The sequence below is a fragment of the Drosophila takahashii genome, chromosome 3L, assembly GCF_030179915.1.
Source record: "Drosophila takahashii strain IR98-3 E-12201 chromosome 3L, DtakHiC1v2, whole genome shotgun sequence".
NCBI lineage: Eukaryota > Metazoa > Arthropoda > Insecta > Diptera > Drosophilidae > Drosophila > Drosophila takahashii.
In genome coordinates, this window is record NC_091680.1 from 18,049,133 (window position 1) to 18,064,247 (window position 15,115).

The window sequence follows — 15,115 nt, forward strand, 5'->3', positions numbered from 1 at the left end:
GTTGAAATATTTAAAAGTGCGCTTAATTATGCCCGCAAAAACGAAGAAGAAATAAACTCAGCATTAATGCCAAAAAACTGCCAGAAATTCTCAAACGGCACACGGCCATTGGGTAATAAAGTTTATTTGCCTTTGCTTCTGGGGTAATCAACGAAGTCTTCAACGGATTTGGCATGGAAAAGTAATCTAGGTGGGTGGTATTCTCAGAAAGAAATTGGGAACATGGCATTTAAACCAATCCGAATGGGTTGGGATGGTCCTAAGTTTTCTCTAAGATTTATATCTTGCCATATTAATTAAGAATACAAATTATTATTTGACCCTAGATCGTTTAAAAAAATATTTCTAAATTTTAATTCTCATTTAATTTCCCATTTTTACAGGTTACAAAATTCTTGCCACATTATCCAAAAAACCTGCCGCATAAATAAAGGGTAAGTTCCGACAGAAACTCAATTGCATACCGATTCCCAGCCATCTAATGGCATCTCAGCCGTCCAAGGCTGTTGTCGAACACGTTTGCCGGGGGATAAACTACATATTCCCGGCCATTCGAGCCATTCAAGCCATTCGAGCCACCGATCATAGCAAACACATTTGGAAAAGTGGGGACATGACAGGCCGAATGCCTGACTGAGATCGCTGCAAAATACATATCCATGTACACAAATGCGAATTCTGCAAGTGCAGTTAGACTCTGGGTTGCCGGCGACTCAGGTGATATATCTCACGACTCACGAAACTAGTTTACGCAACATGTGGCAATTTTGCATGCCACAAGAGGCCACAGAGGACGTGCCACACAGCGCCGGGGAAAAAGAGAGCGAAACGAAAATTGACATTTTGACATGCGGCTTGTACCGGGCGGTACTTCAAGATTCGCCTCCGATAAACTACAAATGGTTGCACAGTACTCGTATAGAGAGTCCAACCGGTTCACCGGCGCTCAAAAGCAATCCGTAAAGTGTCTTTTAAATACAAATGTTATCTACCGAGAAGCGAGAACCGAGAGGTCCAGAAATAAAACCGAGAAATAAAACCGTACGTGCCGCATTTGTTGTTGTCGCCGGTGCGATTTTTAATGGATTGACGGCAGACAACGAATGCACATTAGAAATCCAATCCTGGTCCAGGTTTAGTCCACTCGAGTCCAGTCCTGCGATCGCGGGTCTCCCAAGTCATGCACACACATGGGTCCATCCATGTTCCTGTCTGCATTTTCCTTTTTCCCCAACCCGATTGCCATTTTCCACCTCCTTGCGTGCCAGGGAAATTGTCTTCGCTACTGCAGTTTTCCTTTTTGGCTTTTGCATTTCAATAACTGGATGGGTCAGTGGCTGTGGAGTTTTGTTTGGCACGTACGGCATAAAGTATCTGTCTGGGCTATCGCTTACAGCTTACAGCTAACCGCCTCCCGGCCACGCCCCCCTGCCAAGCCAAAAGGGGCGTGCGTGCTCTTTTTTGAGGCAGTGTCTGCATATATTTGTTTAAATTGCATCGAGTGTTTGAGTGTTTTCCACTCCAGATACTCGATAAAACAAACTTCGTATTGGGTTCAGGTTCGGTCAGCTAATTGGCGGGCCAGCAAAAGGTGGTTGAAATAATTGGCCAGGGTGGAGGAATAAAAGTAAGGTAAATAACAAATGGTTGGATTTCCAACAACCGCTAAAATAATTCCTAAAAACGAAAAATTTTGTTAAAAAAAAAATTATTTTACAATTCTTTAAAAATATTATCATATTGTTTTCATGTATAAAATTCAAGGTCTCCTCGTAGAATATTAAATTTCTTGTGAATATATTTCCCACACTTACCATTTTTGATAGCCCTTTAGACTGATTTTGTTTCACAATTTTTCATTTAATTTGAACCTTTTCTCAGCCATAGAATATCTGCCCAAATTAAAGTAGGGAAGGTCGAATGTGATACCAATTTCCGTCGTTTTATGGGCGCTAATAGAAACGACCTTCATCAAATCGAATCAAACGAGACAAAACGCTATTGACAAAATGCAAGTCAATATGTCAGGCGACCAATCAACACCCGAAACGAGAATCAAAATCAAAGCGAGACCGGAAAATGTTACAACGCCAGAAATGTCATAAATTCTTTTGATGGCATTAATAAATAAATAAATAAATAAAAGGGCTGCTGTTTGCCGTTCGAATTCAAATTAGCGACAAATCAAAAATGTGTCATCAGCAATGAAGATGGACTGACCAGGAAGGGTCAGTCGTTCAAAAAGGGAGGGGGTGCAGATAGGGCTAGAGAACCATAAAAGTTGAACAAAAGCTTTGCAAAACCGACTACCAACCGACCGAGAGTCGGATAACAATCACAGACCATAAACTGTGTTGAAAAAATATTTGCATACAGCCATAAAAAGAGTGGTAATGCTGCTGCAGGCCAGGAGGAGTCATTAAAACAAGCCAGCGACTATCAAAAACTAACTGGCCGGGCGACACTTTTTGCTCTAGACCCGATAATCAAATGGGTAGCCGCGGGCATAATGATTGTATACATGGCATTTAAACTGAATTGACCATATTAAATGAGTCGTATTTATTAATACAATTTGTTTACTATAATTTACTTGAATTCCTATTAATATTTAGGATCAGATTAAACTCAGTAAAGCCTGAAATGGGTCAGTTTAGTCCTAAAATTCCGGTAATATTTCATTTTTGTCATTAAGACCAATTTTTAATATAATTTCTTTAAAATTTAAAATATTTTTCTAAAAACAGGGTATTTTTAAGCCTAAGCTTAATCATTTACCCGTTTCCTACTCGTCTTTTTCCACGGTTTTTTTTTATTTTCATTTCTGCTTTGTCGTTTGGCTTGTAATTAAAACTTGTTGGCAGACTGTCAGGCAGCGAGTTAACAAGTCGGCGGCTTCACAGAGGAGGAGGCGGCGGGGATGAGCGAGCTGTGAGTTGGCGAAAATATTATTTAATTGTCAGGCCAGGCGCTAATTAAAGTCCAAGCCGGGCCGCCAAGTCTTTCGCCCGTTTCGGCCATAAAGCCAAACACTTAACGATGCTCCACGAGCATCTTCAGCCCGATATTTATGTTTATTGACTGCTGCTGCTGCTGCTGCCTGGCGACTGACATCATCATCATCAGCTGGGTAGCTGAAGAGCCAGAGAGCTGGGATCTTCATCTGTAGGAAAGAGCCAAGTTAGTCATAACACTTTGGCGCAATGTGGCCGAAGGTCTCCTTCTGCCTAGTGGAGATGTCAGCCCGAGTTATGGTAATTGTTGCAAATTATTTATTTATTTATGCACGTGGCAGCCACAGCGGCGTTTGTCGCCTGATTATGTGCTTATTTATAAGATCCAGGTACATATAGGGATAAATGCGGGATCCAGCGACTGCCACTAATGAGATGCAAGCAAACGGCATCCGCGCGCTGCATATGAATATCAATTATGGGAGGAGTGGTATCATGGCCGTAATCGCAACTCAAGGGGGCAGCCACTCCTCCATTCGCCATTCGGTTTGGGCCAAATTGAAGTGGCTGAACAGACGTCTAGACCAGAGACGCGATGCTTTTCGGCGGTGGTCGTAACAAAGCTTTTAAGCCAAAATGTTTGGCCATTTGCATAGTAACAAAGGCCCGAAAATGTCGGGGAAATGTAAGTGCAAATAGTGCGGACAGCGAGCAGATAACCGATTCAAATGAGTTTACAGCAAATATCTAGGGAGAATTTAGGGTTCTCATAGATGAAAAGAATTTTCTTTATATTTCTTGAAATATATAAAAATATTTAAAATATGTTTATAAATTAAAAAGAAACAAAATGTTCTGACAATATTTTGTAATAATATTTAATATATTTATTATTAAAAATATTTTGGTGTTTTAAAATAAATGTACAAACACTTTATGTATTAACTAGCATTTTACAGTACAATCTTTTAAAATAATATGCGAAATAAAATACAAGTTTAACCTCTCCACTTTAATAACCTTCTGCTGGCACATCTCAAGTGACATCATCGCAGATATCAAACGTCAAACCTTTTGGGTCATTTCGACACTTGACGACAACGCCCAATGGCAGGACTTGGTGGATCCTTTGGCCTGCCACGCCCCTTCAACCTCCTCCGCCCTGCGCCTCCGCAGCCGTCCTGCTTATTTACAACTTGACATTTCACTTGCGAGTCGCGGGGCACTTTAATGCGCTCCAATTGCATTTTATGACAGACAAAACTGACCTACTTAAGGCTCTCTCCTACGCACACACAGCTGCCACGCCCATTTCGTCCTCGCTGGGCTTACTCTCCCCCAATCGCATTATAAATTTAATGGGTTTGACCTTTTTTCGCTCGATGCTCGACCGCAATTTCAATAGATTGGCAAACTGAAATCTGAGACCAGCGAGAACGGACATAAAATTTAACTAAAATGTCCTTAAGTAGCTCAAGTGTTTAAAGGGGGTTCGAAATGGACGGGTGGGTTTGCTAAGTGAAGGATCCACAAGTGGGAGAAGTAAATTTGAAACTTTTCCATGGCTTAAGGATGCGCTTTAAATGGCTGGCAACTCTTTTTATCTCGCTTTTGTTCGCCGGCCAGGGTTGTCGCGTTTCACGCTCGATGCTCAGAGGCCATGGCCACGCCCCTTCCCATGCCGCCTCCGCCATTGTCAATATCCTGGCAGCCATTTCCTGCTTTGTTTTGCTGCAAAGGTCGAACACTTTTTGCCGCCACTGTTGTCCAGTCATGGGTAAAAATTTTTGTGACTGAAAGTCTCAAGTAACTTGGCCAAAGAGTTTTTTCCCCAGCCGCCCACTCCTGGCATTGAATGGGGCGTCTTCAGCTGGAAGCAAAAACATTGAAAATTGTTTTCCCTTTTTGTTCTCTTTGCCACTTTTCCCTCGACGCAGAACCTGTGGCAGCCTGTGTTTGCTTTTATTTTTGCTGAATTCTCCTCGGCTGTCATCTTTCTTTGGGATGCACTGCACTTCAGGAGCTTTTTGTGCTCGCCAAATGTTATTTCAATGCCTGGTCCCCTGTTTTTTTTTTGCTTTTTGCGTCTATCTGTGGGATTGTATTGAAATAAAAGTCCCGAGATGCGCTTGAATGATTTTTGGTTCGTGCAAATATTTTATTGACTATTATCCTGCCTGCTCTTGAGTTCCATTCGGCCGGCCTTGTCCTTATTGTTCTGTGTGCGAATCCTTCAGGGTCTCCGTCTATTTTCCTCTCAAGGGTTTATTTTCGCTCGCTTTTTTTCTGATACAAATATTTTTGTTGCGCAATTTCGCACTGCCAGATAAATATGAAGAGCGGCGAACGGAGAGAGGAAAAACTCAAAATGGCATTTATTTTCTTAGAGCTGAGTTTGCCTGTGCAAACGGAGCAGGAAACTCAATAGGAAGGGTGCTGGAAATTGCCGAATTATGAGGAAATTTATGGCTGAATTTAAATTATTCGCAAGGCCTGCTTTCAACTTTAAGATGTCGAGGGCTTTAGTGTCTGTCATGCCTCTCGTCTGTTTCCCATATCTCGCTGAATTCAACCAATATGTTTAACCTTTTAAATTAACGAAATTTCCGCTAATTCAAAGCGTTTCAAATGTTTTGCACATGCCTCGTTCCCTTATTCACCCCTCGATTCGCAGGCCCCAATGAATGGCGGCAATTATAACATTTAGCACGCATTTCTGTTCAACACAGCTCATTTATCATCATGACGGCATGTCTATCTTTTTCTATCTGTACACAGTAAAAAGAGAAATATTTATATAAGAGCCATTTTTACAACGAAACTTGGTATGTTTTTAGAAAGCACTATTGGGAAATTTTTATTATGAATTTTTATTTTTATATTGGAATTTATTTATTTACATTTTTTTATTTTTCCTAAAACTATAGCACAATTTCTCTCTCTGCACGAGTATATATAACTTTTTATATAAATGTGTATAGAAATGTGGAGATATTTTTCCAATATTGGCCTCCGTCTCTTTCTATTTTAATTGGCGGCCTCAAACGGCGCGAAACTAATGAAAAAATCATCATCAAAGGACAGAGGGAAAAAAAGGCAAGAATGGATTCAATGAATCGAGGGGTGGGGCTCTGGAAAACATGGCATTTTAAAGTCATTGCTACTAATTTTATGAGACTTTTCTTTTGGCACTTTTCCTTTTTAGCCCGCCTTCCGCTTTTCTCGCTGCTCGCTTTTGTACTTCCGCTTCCTTTCCCCACCAAATGATTATTGCAAGCCGTAAAAGGAGAATGAAAATGAAACACAAATGGACGCAGCTGAAATGAAACCATCCTTGAAATCTATTGTCTGTCTGCCAGTCCAGACAATTGCAGAATAAACAAACAAGGAAACTGCCGAAAAAACAGCTAAAAGTAAAAACAAAATCGGGGCAACAAATGATGCCAGTGAGGGGATGGAAATCCCGGAGTGGCAGGACCCTTAACATAATTGAAAAACATCAAATCGAAATGAAAATCAAAGAATGTATCTACTAGATAGGCAGCAATGCAACACGGCTGTCTGCGCCTGACATCTTCCCAAAATTTAAATACACTTTTATGCGCCCAAGTAGCATAAAAATCAGCATAAATATTTGTTGTTATTCTCGCCATAATGACGGTGTCGATGGATCCCCCTTCTCGCCGGGGGAACGACGACTGCAAATGAAATGAAAACATGCAAAACAATTAAAAACAAACAACAAAATGACCAATAACAACAACAATGGCCCTGCCAGCTTGTTATTGAAAATCCACGAAGGGGGTTAAGGGGTTGCTGGGTGGGTGGATTTCAAGGGGGCGGTGGCGGAGCGGGGATTAAAGCAACAAGACCATGTCGAACACCTAGCCAAAGGTATACAACCCATCAACATCAACAGCCGCTAACAACAACAATGCACTGCCACAACACAACACAGCACAACACGGCACACAACAACTCCATTTGCTGCGTTGCAATGGTAAAATAAATAAATATTCATGTTGGAAATTTACTTGTAAACATGCAAATTGTAAAGCAGCCGCCGCCAATGAAGGACTTTTGAGAATATCAGGGGTGGATGCGGATGGCGATTGCGATTGCTTTGTTTTCCCAGTTTCAAGTGCAGGTCAAAGTCGGGCTCCGGTCCTAAAATGTGGCAATTTTCGGAGAGAGCTTCAGCAAATGAAACATCGCAGAGTTCAATTAAAATTGTATTGTTTATTTGAAATATTTTTGTTTTGTTCTTTAGGCCATTAGGAATTATTTATTAAATATTTGTTGGGTTTATCCCAGTGCTAAAAGTTATTACTTATTTTTTATTCACTAGTCACAACAATAATAAAATATGATTATATAAAATATTCACAAATGAGATAGATTTTTACTATAATTATAAATTAGTTTAAATATTTAAATTGTTTATGATAGGCATGAGTATGAGTTTTATTTGCAGTAAATTCCATCAAATAAAAATATTTTTAAATACGTCATAATACTTAAAAATAATTAATTAACTTTTCAGTATCCTTTAAATATGCCTATTAAAGTCCGCCAGGACCAACGAAGGCCACCAAAGCTTAAATAAAGAAAGCACACATATTTGGTCATATCTGACTGTATATGCATATTGCACTTTATTTATTCTCCGAAAACGTTAATGCCCGGCACTCTACTTTGCGCTGTATTTTCATGGCCCCCGGGGGCGAAAAGCCCAAAAACCCACACAGACTGAATATGAAACCGGACTCCGCCCGTCGTCCAACTGCTACGTGGACTATAAACAAGGACACGTACGCAATTAATTGCAGAATTATTACAAATTTCATTACATGCTAAAATATGCAAATTGTTTGACGGTGCTTCGCCTGCAGCTCCATCTCTGTCTCTCCCCCTTTTGCCCTCCTTCCCTCTTCCGCCACCATGCAATTAAATGCATTTGCATACATAATAAATAAATAATGCAGATGCAACATTGCAGCATTAACTTTGCCGCTGATGTGCGAAAAATGAAAAGAGAGCGAAATTTTCTTTTAATTATCATTTTAATGTGTTTATGAACATTTAGAATAGTAAGCGAAAATTGCTCCCTAAATTGCAGGGGGTGCATTTCGAGTTGGGTAAAGCGGTTGAGGGTGAGGTGGAGGGGGAGGACAGCTGCATTCGTTTGCACTGAAATGCCATAAAATTGCAACAATTTGCACGCAGCTGTCGCTGTCGAGGGGTGTTCGAGTGGTTCGCATTGAGTTCGGTTCTCCACTATTGTTTCTTCTTCCGCCTCACTGAAAATAATGCGTTTTACCTGAAAAAAAAATTATTTTTATAACAAAAATGTATTAATCCAAAAGTATGTACTTAAAAATATATATTTTTAAAACTATTACTGAGACTAGTTTTTTAAATCCAATCTTTAAAACTGTTTTGTTTTTTATCTATATTAAAATTAATTTTAAATTCAGCTATATAAATATCACTATTTACCATTTTTAAAATATTGATTTGCAATGAAATGACATACCAGTTATTTTAGCTTGTATTTTTAAAATGTACAAAAAATGCAATGGACTATGAAAATGACTTTTATAGAACTGTTGTGGCAGTGCAAGCGAAAACAGGATTTTTTCAGTGCTCTGTCGCTCACTCAGCTGCAAATTGTTTGCAGCCTGTCTACATAAATGTTGCATGTCTACAAAATATTTGGGTTAAAAACATTTGCACAGAGCCGGAAAAAAGAATATATTTTATTTGCATGATTGCGCAGGACAGGGGAGATGGAAAAGGGGGTTTAGTATGGACATGGGGACATCAAGTACGGGATCTGTTGGATATGGAGTAGTCGGAGTTGGAGTTGGAGAACCCGGGTGTCGAAGGGGTGTGCGCTTGGGATGCCTTTTTATCGGAAACCAAGTAGGTATTGCTCTTTCCAAACCGAATCCTGGTGTCCGAGTCAACCTCTTCTATGTCGGGCACATGGATCCACATAGGACGACGGGTAAAGTCGGTGGACTGCATATCCTTCTCGGCGTACCAATGAACCCGTTCCCCATCATCTCGCTGCACCTGCACCTTGGGCTCTTCCTTCTTCTCAGGCAGTTGCATCTCCCGATTGGCCTTCAGCAGGGTTAGCCGCCGATTGGGTCGGGTTCGCCTGGGGGGCAGTGGTTCCTCTGCTTCTGGCGGAGGTGGCCGAGGAACTGGATGTAGAACTCCCGCGCAATCGGGCGCCCCACGTTCACTTCCCGGGCAAGTGAGTCGCGATCTGTTCTCATCCTGGTTCTCATCCAAACGCCCGAACTCGCAGTACAACTCGTCCAGTTTCCGCTGCAGACAATTGCGAAGATTGTTCTGCCGGCAGAGCGTCTCCTCCAGCTCCCGAATCCGCTTGCCCTGCGTCTTGATGACCTTGGTCAGCTCGCGGCGCACCTGCTGCTCGCACTCGCAGCCGCAGGGCGGTTGGGTGAAGTACTCCTGGTGCGTCTCGGGGCAGCATTCCGGCTGGCAGCAGGGCTCCTCCTTGGGCGGCCCCGAGGGCTTCGAGCACTGCTCACACTGGCAGGGACACTCGTCCGTGGGATGGGGACCGCGGCCCAGGAGAAGGACATCCGTGCAGCCGGGCAGGCAGCTGTCGCGGCGTCTCCTACATCCAGAAATTAGAGTGGATATATTAGATATATAAGCTATACCCACCTGACACTCGGGTCCTGCTCCTGTTCCGCCTCCTCCTGCAGCTGCTGCAGTTGCTCCTCCTCCTGCATGGGGGTGCGGAGTACAGTGACCTCGGTGCCATCGATGTCGGGAAAGGTGCCGCCGGTGTCCTTGAACTCCGACTCCTGCACAAAGATCTCCGTGTCCGAGTCGGTGTTATTCAGCCGCTTGGTTATCCTCAGCTCGGAGTCGCCTTCCTCAGAGGGCAGAGGTCGCAGGTTCACGCACGACTGTCCCTTGCCGCAATACGTGGGCAGCGAGGCTCCGTTGAGGAGGAGGACATTGACCGAGGCTCGTTCCGGACCCGGCTCCCCGTCATCGGGACACTGACAGCCGGCGGCCGCCTCCTCCCTTTCGGCCCGGAGCTGCTCTTTTTCTCGCTCGATATTTCGCAGCCTCTTGCCGATCTTCTTGGCCCGCTTCACAAAGTCGGGAATGTGCTCCACGCAGACGCAACACTGGTTCTGGATGCTCTCCACGCAGCAGTTCTGGGCCGCCATGCTGGCCTGCCAGATCCTGGCCTCCTCCTCCGTTTTGGGATACGCATACGGCTCGTTGCCCTTCGCATCCTTCGCCGGCGGCTCCTCGCCACAGATCACACATTTTCTCCCAGACATGTGAGGGTGTTTCTTCATTTTCTAACAATTGCGGAATTTAAAGATTTGTGTACCAAAAAGGAATTTAAACAGGGGAATTTTTAGTGTAATTTTTGTGAATGGCTGATGCTTGAAGCAAAGGAGAAATAATTAGGAAATTAAGAAAGGTTCTTAATTTATTATATTTTTTTTTAACCAAGAAAATATCAAAAAGTCATTCCTAATTTCCCCGAATTTTAACTTTGATATTTTATTTCAGTTGGATAAAATAAGCTAAGGAATTTCTGTAAAGCAAAAATATACATATTTGTAGAAGGAGAAATAGTTGAATTGAAATGAGTCAAAATCTGCCAAGTGGGCCACCCCTGTTCCGAAGGTCCGATTTTCATCGAACTTTTTTACTTTTCCGGTTCACAACGAAAATATAAGAACTTCATTTGAACGGTTTTGCGAAATTTTGAGTTTTACCGGAGTTATAGGGGTCAAAACATGGCATTTTTGACACTTTTTCGAAAAAGTTGCACTCAGTCAAAAATTCATAACTTCGGAACGGTAAGAGATATCTTTATGATGTTTTCACTAATCGCTCAAGAATTATTATGGCTTTCCATAAAAAAATTTAAAAAAAAATTAAAAATTTTTTTTCTTAAAAATAAATCAACATTTTTTTTTAGTTTTTATTTTTTTCAGTGTTCTTCACCAGCTATAGAGTTTAAAACCATTTGAAAATGAAGTTTGATTCATTACGAAAAAGATCAAAAAAAAAAAAAGAGGGGCCCGGACAAAGGTTTTTCGCAATATCGATTTGAAGAAGGGCGCACAGCGGTTTTCCATACAAAAACGGCTTGCTCGTGAAAATTGGCTGGTCAACAGATGCCGTTGCGCGCGTAGCGTCAGCCGACTGCAGCTGTCAATGAGGCACTTTTTGTCGTTTTGTATGGGAATCCGCTGTGCGCCCTTCTTCAAATCGATATTGCGAAAAACCTTTGTCCGGGCCCCTCTTTTTTTTTTTTGATCTTTTTCGTAATGAATCAAACTTCATTTTCAAATGGTTTTAAACTCTATAGCTGGTGAAGAACACTGAAAAAAATAAAAACTAAAAAAAAATGTTGATTTATTTTTAAGAAAAAAAATTTTTAATTTTTTTTTAAATTTTTTTATGGAAAGCCATAATAATTCTTGAGCGATTAGTGAAAACATCATAAAGATATCTCTTACCGTTCCGAAGTTATGAATTTTTGACTGAGTGCAACTTTTTCGAAAAAGTGTCAAAAATGCCATGTTTTGACCCCTATAACTCCGGTAAAACTCAAAATTTCGCAAAACCGTTCAAATGAAGTTCTTATATTTTCGTTGTGAACCGGAAAAGTAAAAAAGTTCGATGAAAATCGGACCTTCGGAACAGGGGTGGCCCACTTGGCAGATTTTGACTCAATGAGTATTTTTTATTGATCCACCTTTTTTTTGTAACTCTACAGAGATAGCGAAATAGATCGCGTTGCAATCCATTTTGCTTGCGTAATTGCTTTTCCTTTGTTTTTTTGTGCTGGCATTTTTCGCTTTGAATGCTTTTGAGCAACTATAACAACGCACCTTGCGGTTTTTGCGGCAAGTGAATTGGGCTGTGAAAGCCGAATGCGTTGCATGCGGATTGGATTGGAGTGCAGTGGAAGTGGTGGTGGTGGAGTGAGGGGGCTGGCTCACCTGGCGGCTGTTATGAGGTGGGAATGATTTCGAAACCGCTGTGGGGCAGACCCACTACCGGCTGCATTTCACGGCTGGTCTCTGGGGCCCCAGAAAAAAGAGAGAGAACGCGATCCGGTATGCCCCACAAAGTGGAGCAACTATGCTGCAAACGCATTAAAATCAATTGATTGCGGTGAAAAATGTATAAGATATGTGAAAAATCCGGATCAGTAATTACAAAGAAATGTGTAAATTAAATTGTTTAAAGTTGCCCCTGCGAACGCGCGACATAAATTGGACAGTTTTTCTATAAGCATTTAAGTATTATAAGATCTCAATTCTGTTCTCGCTCTCTCTATATTTTTTACTGCTCCCAGATAAGAACTGTGCTCACAGCTATGAATACATTTGGGCGAACGTATTTCAACATCCTCGATAGTATAGTGGTTAGTATCCCCGCCTGTCACGCGGGAGACCGGGGTTCAATTCCCCGTCGGGGAGAGATGTAAAAGTTTTTATACCCGTTACTCGTAGAGTAAAAGGGTATATTAGATTCGTGCAAAAGTATGTAACAGGTAGAAGGAAGCGTTTCCGACCCTATAAACTATATATATTCTTGATCGGGATCACTAGCCGAGTCGATCTAGCCATGTCCGTCTGTCCGTCTGTCTGTCCGTCTGTCTGTCTGTCTGTCTGTCTGTCTGTCTGTCTGTCTGTCTGTATGAACGCTGAGATCTCGGAAACTATAAAAGCTAGAAGATTGACATTTTGCATGCAGATTCTAGGAGTTCCTACGCAGCGCAAGTTTGTTTCAAAAGGGTGCCACGCCCCCTCTAACGCCCACAATCGCTAATGTACGATTTTAAAAATTTCAATATTTTGGAAAAGTAAAAATTCAGTTTTATTGTGTTTATCAATACCTATCGAAATGTAGAAGAAATTTTTTGAATCGGACCATTCGTTAAAAAGTTACGACGGATCAAAGTTTTTCTCCATCTCCTTCGCACTCCCTTTAGCTGAGTAACGGGTATCTGATAGTCGGGGCACCCGACTATAGCGTTCTCTCTTGTTTTATTTTATTTTATTTTATTTTTTTTGTTTTTAATTACAAATTAGATTCTTAAAAGTTCCTAAAAACGAAAAAAACTAATCGTATTTATAGCCAGTCTGCATAAATAAAAGAAAATATTTGGTTAGTTTAAACAGGTCTTTGATACATTTTTTATTATTTATCTCTAGTTTTATAAAACGTGCAACAAAAATCCGTGCTTATAGCCATAAAATTCCCTCAGGCAAACATCGTTGAAAAAAGCCAGAAAGTCGCGCCAACGCCCACTAAATAATAGAGGGAAAAAAGTGCGTTCGATTCAGTCAAGCCCAGAAATCTGCGCAAAACCGCAAAACAATAGTCATGGAGAGGGGGAAAATCTATGTCAACCACCTACCAACGGCCAGTGGACCACAAAAATCACGTTATTTCAATTTGAATGCCAAACAATCGCCGAGCACTATCAGAAATGGGTCTATCTCTGGCCTAGTTTGGCATTCTTCAAATGCCTTTTTGTGGGTTAACGCCCACGGGCAGAAATTTGAATAATCTGCTGCCGTAATATCGCCAATTTATCACTGCACTGGCCATTGGACCCAATCCCAAAAGCCAGAAAACCCGGAGTTCCGTTCGCCAGCCCACCAGCTGGCCGCATAAAGCGAAAGCAAATGTGGGCAGCTCACATTTCACTTTCGTTTCGAATTCGGACTCGGATTCACACTCGGAAGGGAAGGAAATCGCTGGGGAGCACAGACGCCTCTGCTCTATCGCATTTTCCAATTTATCAATGGCCACACGGAGGCGCTGTTAATGAAGAATTATGTTCATAATTTCCAAATTTATTGTCGCACATCTTCGGTTCGGTTCGGTTTGGTTCGGATCGTCGGTGATCAGACCGCTGATGATGGGGGCTGTCCGACACTTAAGTGTGTCAAAATGTTGTTGCTGCCATGTGGCATGCTGGCTCTTCCGAAGATCCCCCGATGGAACCATCATCGTGTCAGTTACGGAGACACATTTCAAATATTTATGATGCGTCTAGCCGAACACACAATCCAAACACTCCAATCCGTGGCACTTCAGGGCCCTTCGATAACTCCATGTTCACGGTTCACAGTTCAAAAAGTCATTTCAAGTTTCTTGTTACAGTTTCCAGTGAAAGTTTTCCTGTTTTCCCCTTTTTTTCCGACTGGGTTTTCTCGCCTATTAATTGTCACTTAGTCAGGGTTCTTGGGAAAGTATTCAATTTCCACTCAATCCTTTATTAAACCGAAACAGATGCCAAAACATTTTCATTTTGCCATTGGCAGCAGTTTTTAAGTGGATTTAATTTGTTTCACAGATTCCCCCCGCTTCTGTTTCGTTTTTTTTGTTGCCCCACTATTTTTAGGCTCTCGACTTTTTTTCGCTGGCTTTCTATCTAATTTAGTGTTCAGCTCGAATGATTTTTCGGGGCTGGGTCTAGTATATAGATTTAAGTGCTCATGAGAGAGCGGAAAATTTATGTGACAGCTTATTAAATTTATATGTTTGCTCTTCATTACAGATTATACCGGCAGAACGTCAGTGGGGCAGAGAGTGATTGGATACACATGTGTTAGCGGGTAAGTGCTCGGATGAATGGCCCTCGAGTCGATGCGATATGTTGGATTAAAGAGCTTTAAAGCGGGGGCTTAGGTTAAGTCGGCATGATCTGGCACATGTGTCAGCCGATTGGTGCTTATTTTGATCTATTTTCGAGAGATTTTAAAGCTCAGAGGTACGAGAAGATCTAGCAATGTTGGGAAATATTTAAAAAATATATTTTCCATGATTTAATAAATATATTAATATATTAAATATAATAAAATATATTATTGTTTAATAAATATTATGTTCAGTTTCTTCTTTGGAGAGGTATATTATTTTTTTAAGTTTAGTGCTCGCTAAAAGCTCCAAATAAATATTTTTAAGTACTGTAAAATACCCCAAGCAATTAAGACATAATGCCCGTGTTAGTGGCCCATCTTCTTTGTGTACAAGTGCTTTAAAACCGTCTCATAAGTACCACTAAATGTGCCTTGCCTGGAAAACAGACCCAACGCTAACCCCATTCAATCCGTACTTAA

At 41.4% G+C, this 15,115-nt stretch overlaps 2 protein-coding genes and 1 non-coding gene across 4 annotated transcripts in view; 2 read left to right on the top strand and 1 right to left on the bottom strand.

The window, feature by feature from the left end:
• caps (capricious) overlaps positions 1-15,115 on the top strand; it is a 52,789-nt gene that overhangs the window by 9,452 nt on the left and 28,222 nt on the right. Inside the window, exons 2-3 of the mRNA XM_070215746.1 lie at positions 384-434; positions 14,554-14,611. The gene's annotated coding sequence lies outside the window, so the exon portion shown is untranslated. The remainder of the gene's footprint in view (positions 1-383; positions 435-14,553; positions 14,612-15,115) is intronic.
• On the bottom strand, positions 8,692-10,417 carry LOC108063483 (uncharacterized). Of its 2 annotated transcripts, none has more exons than XM_070215410.1 (2): positions 9,660-10,417; positions 8,692-9,594 (listed from the first exon to the last, which is right to left on the bottom strand). In XM_070215410.1, exons 1-2 carry the CDS (start codon positions 10,310-10,312, stop codon positions 8,778-8,780), a joined length of 1,470 nt encoding a protein of 489 aa, XP_070071511.1. In that variant the 5' UTR covers positions 10,313-10,417; the 3' UTR covers positions 8,692-8,777. The 2 variants fall into 2 exon arrangements, with proteins under 2 accessions (XP_070071511.1, XP_017006087.3); XM_017150598.3 differs by having other exon boundaries at positions 8,692-9,609; positions 9,660-10,415.
• TRNAD-GUC (transfer RNA aspartic acid (anticodon GUC)) lies at positions 12,389-12,460 on the top strand. Its single transcript has one exon. It is a non-coding gene; the product is annotated as a tRNA-Asp (tRNA).